We start from the raw sequence: 12,510 nt of genomic DNA, 5'->3' as shown, positions 1-12,510 counted from the left end.
ATCAAAATATTAACATAAACAACCAATATCCAAATCTTAATATCTGAAGAATTAATCAACAATCATTATGATTACTTAAATTTACTTTGAAAGAGGTTTAAAATAAAAAATAAATTTACTAAATTGAGTTTAAAACCATCAAGTCAATAAGGTAATACTTGTTATAAGTCACTGATAGAAGTGCATTTACCGGATAAAATAACCACTTAAACAAACCAAATAATTAATAGTACAAAACTGTATTGTATTTAACGAAAGAGATAAATTTGTAATATAACGTTGCTCGCATAAGCAAACTACACATATGTGTGTTAATAAAACCATAATCTTACCTGGTAAACTTAATAGTTATGGAGTTGAATAATTATTTTGTTGTTATTAACCATTTTGCAAAATTGTATTAAGCTACTTCAAGCATTTCTGACGAGACAAAAACAAACTATGGTAAAATAAATAGAATCCTAGATAAACATGTTTTTATCCAAAAGGAATAAAAGAATAGCCAAAAAAACATTGTTTTTCATAAAAACACCACAACTTTTGTGTCAACAAAATTTAAAAACACAGAAAAAGCGCCAATATATGTTTCATTGTTTTTCTATTTTATTTCCATATTTTATGATTGAAACTACTTCAAAAATAAATTAATTTGTGTAAATAAACCATCAGTCAAATTGAAATTCATTGATTATTGCCAATCCCATATCATATAAAAGAAACTTAGAGGTTTTTGGTATGATATAGTAAATTAGAAACACAAAAGTATTTTCAATTTTTAGTTACAATGTTTACTAGTAGTTTTTTTTATAGATTGAGGAAATGCAAAAAACAAATCTTTTGGAGAAAAGTAGTTACACAAATTAAAGGTAATCCAAATTAATGAAAAAAGAAAAAGATCACAAAATAAAAACAAAATGATCAAATAATAAAACCTAACTTTATTTTACACTTTATGTACAAAAGATTAAACCTAGGTACAGCCACATGAAATAAAACTAAAGAACATTTTGTATGTACAAAATAAACAAATCTATATACAAGGACCAATAAATAAATAACAGATATTGGGACAGACAATTAATAATGCTAAAAGTATACATTTTACTTCCTAACGTCTTTTTAGGGCAAGTTACAGTTTTAAAAAGTATAAAAAATAATATAACTGAATAAAACTATGGTTTTGCATATAAAAAAACAGAATTTTGAAAATGTTAATAGAATCTTTAAGTAATATTTAAATCAAAACCCAGATCATTCATTGACAGTACAAGCAGGTATTTTTTAACTTTTTTGGAGGACTACGCATTTAAAGTTACTGTATATCACAACCAATCTATAATTGAGCTTTGCAATATATTCTATAATGTAAAACTTACAACATAAAGAAAATCACAAACAAAATATTTACAAACAAATAACTGAAAAAGAAAAGTTCAAATGAAAAAGAAAAAACTACTAAACCCTTGTGATTTTTACAGTGCTTGATTTCAGGACCTTTACACTCTTGAGAATTTTTTAAGATTGTTAAGACAAATTTAAAAGACAATATTTCTATGTACTATGTATTGTTTATGGAGTTTTATGGCAAAACAGGAGTAGGAAAGAATTGGGTGAAATAAGATATAATATAAAAAAGATTATGGTTCCTTGCAAGTTTTAGTTTTGAATACCAGTACAATAAAAAAATCAAGCACTCGTTATATATGCATAATAGTCAGAACTAACAAAATTAAACTCTTGGTTTGAAAAAAGTAAAACAAAAATATATAATTACAGTAGACTCCCTCTTATCCGGACTCCTCAGGACCGAGGCCAGTCTGGATAGCGGGTTTTCCAGTTAAACCAATAGAGCCTCAAACTTTTAAAATTAGGAGCCGATGTACCGAGGAGGTTTAACTGATATCAGATTATAAGGTGTCCAGATAAAAGAGAGTCTACTGCAGATTTCAAAATAATATAACAGACCTTTGAGAAACATCTGACAGGGATGAATTTTCAATAAATACATTTAGTTGTTTTGTAGAAATGGTGAAACAAATACAATCTCTTACAAGAGATTTAAGTTTACATTTAAAAGATGTGTATATGCATAATTTGGCAAGATATTTTTAAGCAAAATAAATAAAGGCAAAAATAAAGTTAATAGTCAGGAAAATGAAGAAATATATTTTTCAAATTTCAAGCATTGTGTTAGTTCATTTAAAAAATCATCTATTTCATACATTCCACTATATGGCTTTGTTTGTCGCAGCAAGGAAATAACAAGATAAATATATGAATTTGACCGTTGCTCTTTCCCTGATGAGACTGTTTTTATTTGAGTATATTTTACCACTTCTTCTGCGATCGGATTGCTTAGTGTGGTTGAGGCAATAATCTTGTAAATTATGCATAAAATTGTTTACATGGGAAACAAAAATTACAGCATTAGATGCTGAGATACTAACCATAGTTTAGTAATTAAAACTAAATGTGTGAAAACTTTACAAAACATCTTATAAGGTTGCTTCCGTGCCTCGGAGGGCTTAGAGATTCCCCAAAAGTATCTCACTTATTCTGAAATCATACTCATCCTTTTAGATGTTGGTCTTTTTAAGTCCAACATTCAAAAAGAACTCTTAAACTAAAAATAATCAAAGCTGCCAAATTGACATCTAAAACAAAAACATCTAGGCTTTTTACAGATCTGGAATCATTGTGAGAGCAATAAAATAATTACACAATAATTATTTTATTCTTTTACTAAGGGTGTTCAACCTATTTTTGAGTTTTGTGACTTGAATTGTTTGGGATTCTTAAGCTAGTGGAGAGGATAAATCATTTCGATTTTATTTTACCCCACATACTAAGCAAACAATTCTGCTAAAACAATCAGGTTTAAACTACAGTTGAGATCAGTTAAGGATAAGGTGTCTTGTTTGAGTCTTAAATATAAAAAAAAATTAAATTCGCAAAAAAACTATTACAAAAGGTTTTACAAAAGCGGTTGGACACCCATAAAATAACCAGCAAGAAATAAAATTAGTTCAAAGCTTTACAAAACACTCACGCTTGAGATTCACTAATACCATCACAGCAACAATGACATACTACTTCAGTCAGACTAACTACGAGAGTTTCTTTGGTGTCTAGTTGAGTATATGTAGAACAGACTGATGACTATCCGAGACCAAGAGACTGTCGAGATATCGAGGGTTCTCTCTGAGGTATTCTCGATACTCGTCAATGATCTCTGACAACATTGCCTCATCAGATGTACCGTCTGTGGCTATCGTACACACTGAGGAGTCCAGGCTGCAAATAAGGAATTGGAACTTGAACATCAAACTTCCATAGAAAATACAATGCAACTTTTAAAAATTAGACCTACAAACTCACGTTTTTAGAGACATATGAAAATATTTTTTAATTGTAGAAAAAAATTTAATTGTAAAAAAAATAAGTTTTAAGGTCAGTGGGGGTTGAAACCCCTGAAACAATAAATCATGAACATCTTCAGCAGTCGAGGAGACATCATCATCTTCCCCCCCGATTGAAGACAAAACCTAAACATCTCCTGCGATCAAGGGAACATCATCATCGCCACGTCATAATGTCTACTACCACTCATAATTCAGTAACATTTATAATATTGATTGAAGGTTTCAAGTATTGTAATTTGTAATAATTAATTGTAAATCAAAATCAAATAAACTTATGGGGACCGGGGACCAGACAGTCGAGCTGACCTCGATACTGGAAACATTGGGAACTGTTGTAAAATTTGGAAGACCGAACAAAAGCTAGTTAATTGTCAGTAGACTACGTTCATTTTGATTAGGACTGAGAAATTTACTATCTATAATATTAAAACGAAACAGGGTTTTTTTATTTCACGATTCTGAATCAACCACTTGACGGATTTTCATGATTTTTGTGTTGAAAGAAAGATAATTTTGAGAACTAGGGAATGTTGAAGCCATAATTTTAGTTTAGGGTCCCAGATTTTTAGAAATTATTCACTTTAAAATGCAGTTTATTACCTACCGTAAAAGATCTATGTTATCAGGAGATTGTGTAATTTAGAACTAAACATTTTAAACGTATAATCAAGTTTTGTCATAAATGCAATCCGTCTAAGTATAAATCCTTTAAGATATAAGTGGTTTACGTGTTGATACATCTTTTTCTAGATGTTTGAATATAAGTATGACTGCATACAGTACACATGAAAATGTCAACCGGTGTAGTAGGTCTCCAGAAAACTGACCAATAAGCTGCAGGGTGTCAGTAGAAACCAAAATCGATTCATACCATATCATAACTATCCCAGTAGTACTGTATGATTCAGAAACTTGATAAAGGGGTACATTCCAAAAGGCTCAGATCTCGGATGGGCTGGGCAGGCTTTGCATGGCGGAGAGAAGATACTTCAACTTTTAAAAGTGTATTCCAAGGAGTACTACAAGGTAGACGACCACTTGGAAGAAGACCAAGTAATGAAAGACATCTTCAGACTGGTATCTTCCTTAGAAATGGCAGGGGATAGAAGAGAACGGGAGGCCAGGATCATTTTAGAGGTTTCAGTGGCCAAGGTGGTAAAATAAGGTACGGTAAGTGATAGTAGGCCTATGCAGTGGAAGGTGGTATGTAGCTACTGTACTCAAAGCCAGTGTGTGTGAATCGGCCACCAAGTTGTAAACTAGCTGTTCTGAATCATATACAGTTTTAATGGACTACTCGATTCCCGTACGTAGGACGGGCCAAACAGCTCTACAAATACAAATACAAAACTATGTTGCCCGTTGCCGTAATCGTTCTTAAGCTAGCCCTAGTTGCTCACAGGATGTTCCCGTGAATCCCGTGACCTCTTTTCTAATGTTGCTTTCGAGTTTTAGCTTTAGACACATCACTTATACGTATTGTACTTAGAAAAATAAATAAATAATGAAAGTAACAACCGCCATGCGCGTAATTCGTCCGATGCTGCCGCGCATATCGTTTGTCGTCATGGTCAAAACGTGGGCGCTTATAGGCCCCTGTCCTATTGGTATTGCAATCCTAATACCGTATTCACATTTTAACGTTGACTGCTGGCACTTGATACTTGTCCTGTAAACCGATGGTGCTGAGACTTTCCTTTAGGTATCAACACAAAGCTAATTATAATAATATTAAATGGTTATGAAATACGTTTTTTGAACATTTTCTCCTGCTCTCGGGGGCTGGATGCCCCCCCGGCCTCCTAAGAGCAAATAGAATTGTCTACAACATAAATGCAAATAGTGCATCAGTGTGAATCACTTTGATTGACGAGCTGTTGGATATTTAAGTAAAATTTTAAATTAAGATGATTTTTACCGAATCTGTTTGAGGTATAGACTTTGCACGAAATTCCTAACAATCATGCTCGTACCATAAATACCTAATTCCTGGTCTTGAGGCATAGCATAATATTAGATTCAATAAGATTCAATAAGATAAGATGATTCATCAACATAAATAGGGTTTGTTTAGAAGACAACTAGTTTTTAACTAATGTCCAACTATAAAATATATTTGTCAACACTTTTTAATCAAACATTATTTTGTTCTCGGATCCATTTGAGTTTTAAGACTAAAACTTAAAAAGTCAATACATTGTTAAAAATTTCAAATTGTTCGTTCATGGTTCTTCAATTTACTCTTGAGGAGACAGAATAGCTAGAGCTAGTACTCACTTGTATAGTGTTGCCATCAGTCTGTTGAGATGGGTAGGCAGCACATATGTTGTGAGAGGGTTCAGGTATGTCCTGACTTGAGGAAACGTCCCCTCTCCGTGGTTGACAGGGTCTAGCCTGTTTCAAAAATAAATAATTAAGTGAATTTTTTTAGGGAGAGGAGGGAAAGTGCATTCACACACACAGGTGGCCAGCCTGTACTGTGAGACTCCTGAGAGGATCAGAATAGCCACTAAAAAACCCCCTCTACTCTGTTGGACACAGACCTGGGATTGTTTGTCACATTTCATCATGTCACTTATGTCTTCATGTGACCTAATCTCTAGGGCTCCTACTGTTTCTGGTATTCTGTTATTTTATTACCGAACCGCATCTCAATTAAGGTCGATCTTCTTAGCACGGAGAATACCCTGGACGAAATGTGAGACACAGGTCCAATTGTCCTCAATCTCTGTCGTCATTGGGATGACCGTGTCAACCATCAGCAATCCTACATTGTATTGAGCCTCCAGGCAGGGCCTTTCCCAATGTGGACAGTCGAAAAAAGTTTATTCCCTGTCGTCGGTAAAGCCTGGGCAGTAGATACAATCGGGTGACACAGCTTTGCCCATCCTGAACAGGTACGACCGGAAAAATCCCTGACCTGTCAGAAATTGAGTGAGGTAAACAACTACCTCGCCGCGCTGCCGATTTACCCAAGGTTGGACTTGCTGAATCAGTCGACTGGTCCAGCGTCCCCGTGTCTCCTGTCAGCTCGTGGGTAAGGGTTCTTACCTGGTCCTCTCCGCACCGCCGATATATTGCCTTCCTCTCTGCCGCCAAAAGATTGACGGCGATGACCGTTCGGTAGGCGGATGCTAACCTGAGTGCTGCCTGATGCTGCACTCGGGCGAGCCGCATCCTGTACACCTCCTTATCAAGTGCATCTGTCCACACTTCCGCACCGTACAGGAGTATGAACGGGACATCAACAGCCTTCTGCGACCTCCGACATTGGCCATTAACTGGCTAAGGGAAGAAACCACCTTAGCGGCCTTGTCCGCTGTACGGAAGATATGGTCCTGCCAGCTAATTTTTGTCCGGCAGATGTCCGATCAAGTTCGACGTAAGGGTGGTTTGCAAGAAAGTGGACATTCACAGTTATTTCTCTTGTGAAATGAGCTATTTGTCAGCAATGACAAAAAATTTCATATAAATGAGACATTTACAAATAAACTAAATGTATATTATAACCTCAAAACTATTAGAAATAACATCAGAGTTTTTAAAACAACCTTAAAGTCCTAAAAAAAGAAAAAAACTATCACACATAGCTCAATCATCCAGTTCCATAAAAAATGAGACCCATTAAAGTAGTTTTGGTTAAAATAAAAAAATCCTGTCCCTAGGAATATGCAGGGTATGCACTCTAATGTTTGGAGGGAAATGGTTGTACACTGTAAGTAAATTGGGGAGGCCAGCTGTAGTAATAAGGGTAGGGGACGATGGTATGGGAGCTGGATGGCACGATATTCCAGGTCAGTTACCACTTGGCAAACCTTCATTCCAGCCTCCGCAATGAGGTGGGGAAGGAATAATAATAATAATAATAAATCTTTATTGTCGTTTGGTAATATAAACATTACAATAGACAAGGTCAACATGTTTTGTTACATAATAAAATATGTTATATAAAATATTAAATATTCTACAGAAAATGTTAAAATAAAGTTAAAAGAATCTTAAAAGGATAAAGCATCAGTAATAATAAAAACTTTAAAATTAACAGGGAAAAGACCATAACAAGAACAAAGAATCATCAAGACTGCTTGGCCTCACATTTAAGCGTTGAAAAATCTTCATTCTGCAAAAACTCATCAACTGAATAAAAAGCACGACTTGTAAGCCAATCTTCTGATAATGTTGACCTATACAAATTAATACTTTCCTGATTTCTAAAATGTATTGGAAGTTTATTAAATAGTTTTATTTGAAAATATTTATAACTTATGATAAATTTTAATAGCCTGGCTTGGGGAATATATAAATCTTTTGATTGTCTGGTGATATACCCATGGATTGAGTTGCAAGGAACAAATTTATTCAGATTCTCTTTAACGAAAACTAAATTGTAAAAAATGAAAATATTAGAGAGTGTCATGATTTTATTTTCAGCAAAAAATGCTTTGCAACTAACCCTATCTGGAATTTCAAACATAATTCTGAGAGCCTTCTTTTGCCATGTAAAGACCCGGTGAGCTCCTGAGCTATTACCCCACAGTATATTGACATACAGCAAGTGTGAGTGAAATAAACTGTGGTAAACAATTAGAAGTGTTGGTTTAGAAACACAATTTTTAAGTTTTCTTATCAAACAACATACTCTTGACAATTTTGAAATGATATTATTGGTATGTATTTCCCAAGGAAAGGCTTAACAACTTCTGTCACACGTGAAAAAAAATTATCCACAGCATGTTTTTTTACTGAATTTTAAAACATAACTTAAAACAGTGTTAATTAGCACAAAACAAAATGAGAATCCTCACAGAGTTCTCACCTGTCCGCTCAGCTTGCACGCCAAAGATGACTGTGGGTCATCTTCAGCGTGCCACGCTGAGGACTCACGCTGGACAGACGGTGGGAAAACTCATGTCCCGCGTGATCGGTCGCGCTTGGAAACCGCACTCATATAGAATCATGGCTTCAACTTAAACTCGATTACGTAATCAAACCACGCTTGTCCACTCAGGCTGTCCGTCCGGCGTGATCTTGGAAACCGTAGCTTTAAGATTAAGAGTCCTTGGAGAACTAAAGAATTAAAGAAATTTCTAACCTCACAGTATACTAGATATTTAAATTGCACACTCAAGTTTTTGAAAAAAACTATTGTTGGACGGTAAATAACTCTTCAGCAGCTGTTTGAAATTAACAAAATTAACATTGCTCTTATGGCGGGCAAATCCAAGATGGGCATTAGATTTCCCTTGGCATGGGCATGGACTCCCTTGGAGAACAATTCAAAAAACAATTCAAAATTTCAAAGAACATTTATAATCCCACAGTATACAAGATATTTAAATTATAATCACTATGGTGTTAGAAAAAATATTTTTGGACGATATGTAACTCTTCAGCAGCTGTTTGAAATCATCTAAGATGGCCACTAGCCTCCAAGGACTCTTAAGGAGACAACAAATCAACAACAGATATCCAGTCTGTAATTCTTCTCAGTCTGTAAAGAGCTTGCAAACCCTATCAATCAATGTGATTCTTCCAAAATAATTTTTAATATGATGCCGTCAAGCTTTTTAATAACCTTCGGATCAGGGCCGCTTTTATATAAGGGGCCCAAGAGTTTTAGGTTTGTTGGGGGGTATGGGGGGGGGGCAAAGAAGAGAAACATTCCCCCACAAGGTAGGTGGTTAGGGGCACAATTATGTCTCGAGCCCAAAGCACATCACATACAAGTGGGCCTGCTTCTGCAATTTGGCGAACAGGATTTAATGAACCTAAGAATAAAGCCTACTGAATTTTTTGCTGAATAATGCCTTCTGCAGCGTTCGTAAATTTCTTTGCCCTAGTGTGAATACAGTAGTTTTGTTAATAGTTTTTAATGGTAGATAAAAGATATTTTTAGTTCACTGAACAGATTACACATTTAAAACACGTGGCTTATGGAAGCTCCGCATAGTTAGCAAGGATTAAAGTATATAAAGGATGTTTATCGGAGTAAATTAACATTGTTTTCTCAACAAGAGTCAAATATAAGGTTCTCACCTGACTACAAACAATCTGTTGTAAGAGTCGTGTCCGCTGGTCTCATGCAGTGTGGCCAGTGCGTGGGCGGCTAGAGCATCCAACGCCTTGGGCTGTCTGTAGCGGACACTCTGCCCGTGGACCAAGGCCGCCTCCTGTACTACACTAGCAGGCGACGTCACCAGTACACAGCGCACCCGAGAAGAACTCAGGTGAGACATTAGCCAGCGTGCAGGGTTCTGGGCGACCGCGCCAAACTGGCTGTCTTCCCAGCAGTCAATCACCTGAATAACACCCAGTATGCATTTAGGACAGCAGGCTTACCTGAATGGCAAAAAGTCCAAACAAAAAATGTTGCAATAAACGCATAAATCATAAAATTTTGCTGTCACTCGTAGCATTTTTAACGAAGAAAGGTTTAAGTAAAGTTGGAGAGAGTTGTTCCTTGGTTGAAATTGCTGTTATTGTCAATGAATGATCATGTAATATTAAAATTTTTGTGTATGGTGTTAGTCAAGTTTTGTGTTTCTTAAACCTTGTGTTTAAACTAAACCATTTAACAATTTGTGTTAAACCATTTAGGTAAGACTGCTATTCACACAAATATCCTGGTTATGGATCCAATATGAGAAGAACTTCAAAATTATAATTTTGACTGTTTCTTATGTAATCTTAATTAACAACTTTACTATTCTTTCTAACATTTTCTCTTTCTCTTGATATTTTGGTTTTAATTTTTGTCCTTTAACTGCTCAACATTCAACATTTTTGGCTACTAACATTGGGATGAGATAACTTTTTATGAAAAACACATATTCACAGAAATCTTTCAACAGTCAAACTACAAAACACCCTATCCATATTTGTAAGATGCTTACATACATGAACAAAGTAAAATTTAAATTTATGTTTTACTAATTCATAGTAGCAATATTGCATAAAATAATAAATAAAATATTCTTTGATGTATCTGGAGAAACCTTTCATCAACTTAATTACCCTTATTTGAAGAAAACACTTTTACGCTTCAACTACATGATTCCCATAAACACACCTGACAGTTGTAAACACGCCTCATTAGCGTTCGCAGGTGTTCCACCGCCTGCATGAACGGTGTACAGTCCCTGACATACAACAGCAGCACTACGGGCCTCTCAGACACCTGCAGGTTCTTGTGTTGTACTGGCAGGAAGTGAGGCGCGCCTGGCATCAGGTGCTGATAGACCACTAGAGCCACAACCACACAGGCTGTAAATACAGCACAGCTAGATCAGTTGATGTATTTAAATATTACAGCAACAGGTTTGGTTTATTACAGGGTTGTGAACGGAGTATAGAAAGTAGAGGTTGTAGTATCGAAGTTGGAGGGTAGTGTATTTCATTACAAGCTTATGAATAATTGAGTACGTTCCTGTTTATGTATTGCTAAACAGCTGATTTTAATAATAGAAATACATTGGAAACAAACACTAGCGTGTATAGTGGTCAAATAGTGAACTGATTGAGAGAAATTTTGAAAAAGATTTTGAGCAAGAGAAAAGCAGCTGATAATTTTTAAATATTTCCATTGCTCTAAAAGTACCAGTACTAAGAACCGAAGTTACAGTGCCGGATTTATTGTCTGACGATGGCGGCTACTTTCAGTAGCATCAGGTGCATTGGCAAAAGAAGTGGTTGTGGCTTTTTCCTTTACATACTGGGTGGAAGGTTGGCTGATATGTGAATATATTCCTGAGTGCCAAGGGATTTTTTTGTAATTTCACTCACATTAGTGATGAGACTTGAAACCACCTAAATATTGGAAAAATCATCACAGAAAAAACAGTGTCCAAAAGCTATCACAACATCGTGATAATCTCCCACGATCATGGCAACACCGCCATTTCCTACGATCATGAATTTCTTACTTGGCACAAAATCATTAGGTAGCTATTGGGCTATGTTTATTATAATTAGTACTCTTTGACTTCCTTAAATTCATGTACAATTCCCAGGTTTCCTAGTCAACTGGACTCATTTTATTCAATTTACAAAATTTGATGATTGAATACAAACTGCATTTCTTGGAAAAAATATATATTATGTTTTCTAAAACACATTAACAACTTTAATTATTATTGTTTTTGAATTTGTTTATAAAATGGAAATGGCAAAAATTTTCAAAAAATACTTATGAAATTACCTGTTCCCTATCCTCAAAAAGTACATTGTATAAACCTGTACAAAACAAAAGGTGGAATCTGCGGTTGCATTTAATATAATCTTGTTTTATAAGTCTAATAATTTTATAAATATAGGAAATGTAAGTGATTTGAATGAAAGCCAAGTTTAAGTGTAACAAAATCCGTTCGCTGCCGAGACCCATGATTGAACTTTTAACAGTCAGTGTGTGCTCATCCATTGAGGAACGTTATAATGTTATGCTATGCCAGCCTGTAGCTTAAAATGCGAGCTTTATTTTGGTGTAGGTTGGTACTAAAATTTCTCGTAAAATCCCGCCTGGCAATGCTTTTGACCCGGTTTTGGGGATTTTCTCTCTACCCTTGGGTGTTTCAGTGACCTACGTCTTCTCTCGGGGTAACGCAGCACAATCGACGCTGCTCTTTTGTGATTCGTCAGACTGGAATATTTGAATGCAAATTGCGTTTGCTGATTCGGTGGCAAGCGCCTGCTTGATTTATGCCACATTGATTGTGTTAAAAATGGAGGTGGTATTAAAAATGTATACCTATTCAAAAGTCATAACAACTATGACTATAAACTCGCCCATGCTATGCTCTTGGGCTTTCACATCTCACATCCCCATGTATAAATTACATCTTACATCATACGGGATTGAAAAAAAGACAATCATAAAATAAAGGAACACCAAAGAACTTTACCTATAATAGCAAAAGCGATGAATATCAGCATAATCGGGTTGATGGTCGGGCTGATTTTCGTGTCTTCAATCACCTCGACAGCTTGTTGCTCTGGTGACAAAAATTCTGTAAATCAACCAAAATGTGCCCAAAGTTAGCTCACAACCCCAAGCGACACGACCGAACACAACACTTGATAGGTTAGGTTTGTT

The 12,510-nt window shown here is 35.4% G+C and overlaps 1 protein-coding gene across 5 annotated transcripts in view; it reads right to left on the bottom strand.

Moving 5' to 3' along the window:
- Positions 1–918: 918 nt before the first annotated feature.
- Positions 919–12,510, bottom strand: part of LOC128985619 (uncharacterized) — a 110,501-nt gene continuing 98,909 nt past the window's right edge. For 4 of the 5 annotated variants that reach the window (XM_054405313.1, XM_054405311.1, XM_054405315.1 and 1 more), the window contains 5 exons: positions 12,320–12,424; positions 10,492–10,685; positions 9,459–9,721; positions 5,700–5,816; positions 919–3,294 (listed from right to left, as the gene is read on the bottom strand). In XM_054405313.1, the coding sequence (XP_054261288.1) occupies positions 3,129–3,294; positions 5,700–5,816; positions 9,459–9,721; positions 10,492–10,685; positions 12,320–12,424 (845 nt within the window). In that variant the 3' untranslated portion in view covers positions 919–3,128. The remainder of the gene's footprint in view (positions 3,295–5,699; positions 5,817–9,458; positions 9,722–10,491; positions 10,686–12,319; positions 12,425–12,510) is intronic. The other variant, XM_054405316.1, reaches the window with a different exon arrangement.

The sequence above is a fragment of the Macrosteles quadrilineatus genome, unplaced genomic scaffold (genome assembly GCF_028750875.1).
Source record: "Macrosteles quadrilineatus isolate MER2022 unplaced genomic scaffold, UCM_ALF_1.0 Scaffold_2__2_contigs__length_208266976, whole genome shotgun sequence".
Classification (NCBI taxonomy): Eukaryota; Metazoa; Arthropoda; class Insecta; order Hemiptera; family Cicadellidae; genus Macrosteles; species Macrosteles quadrilineatus.
Note: the sequence above shows the minus strand (reverse complement) of the source record. Positions and strands in the feature narration are given on the sequence as shown.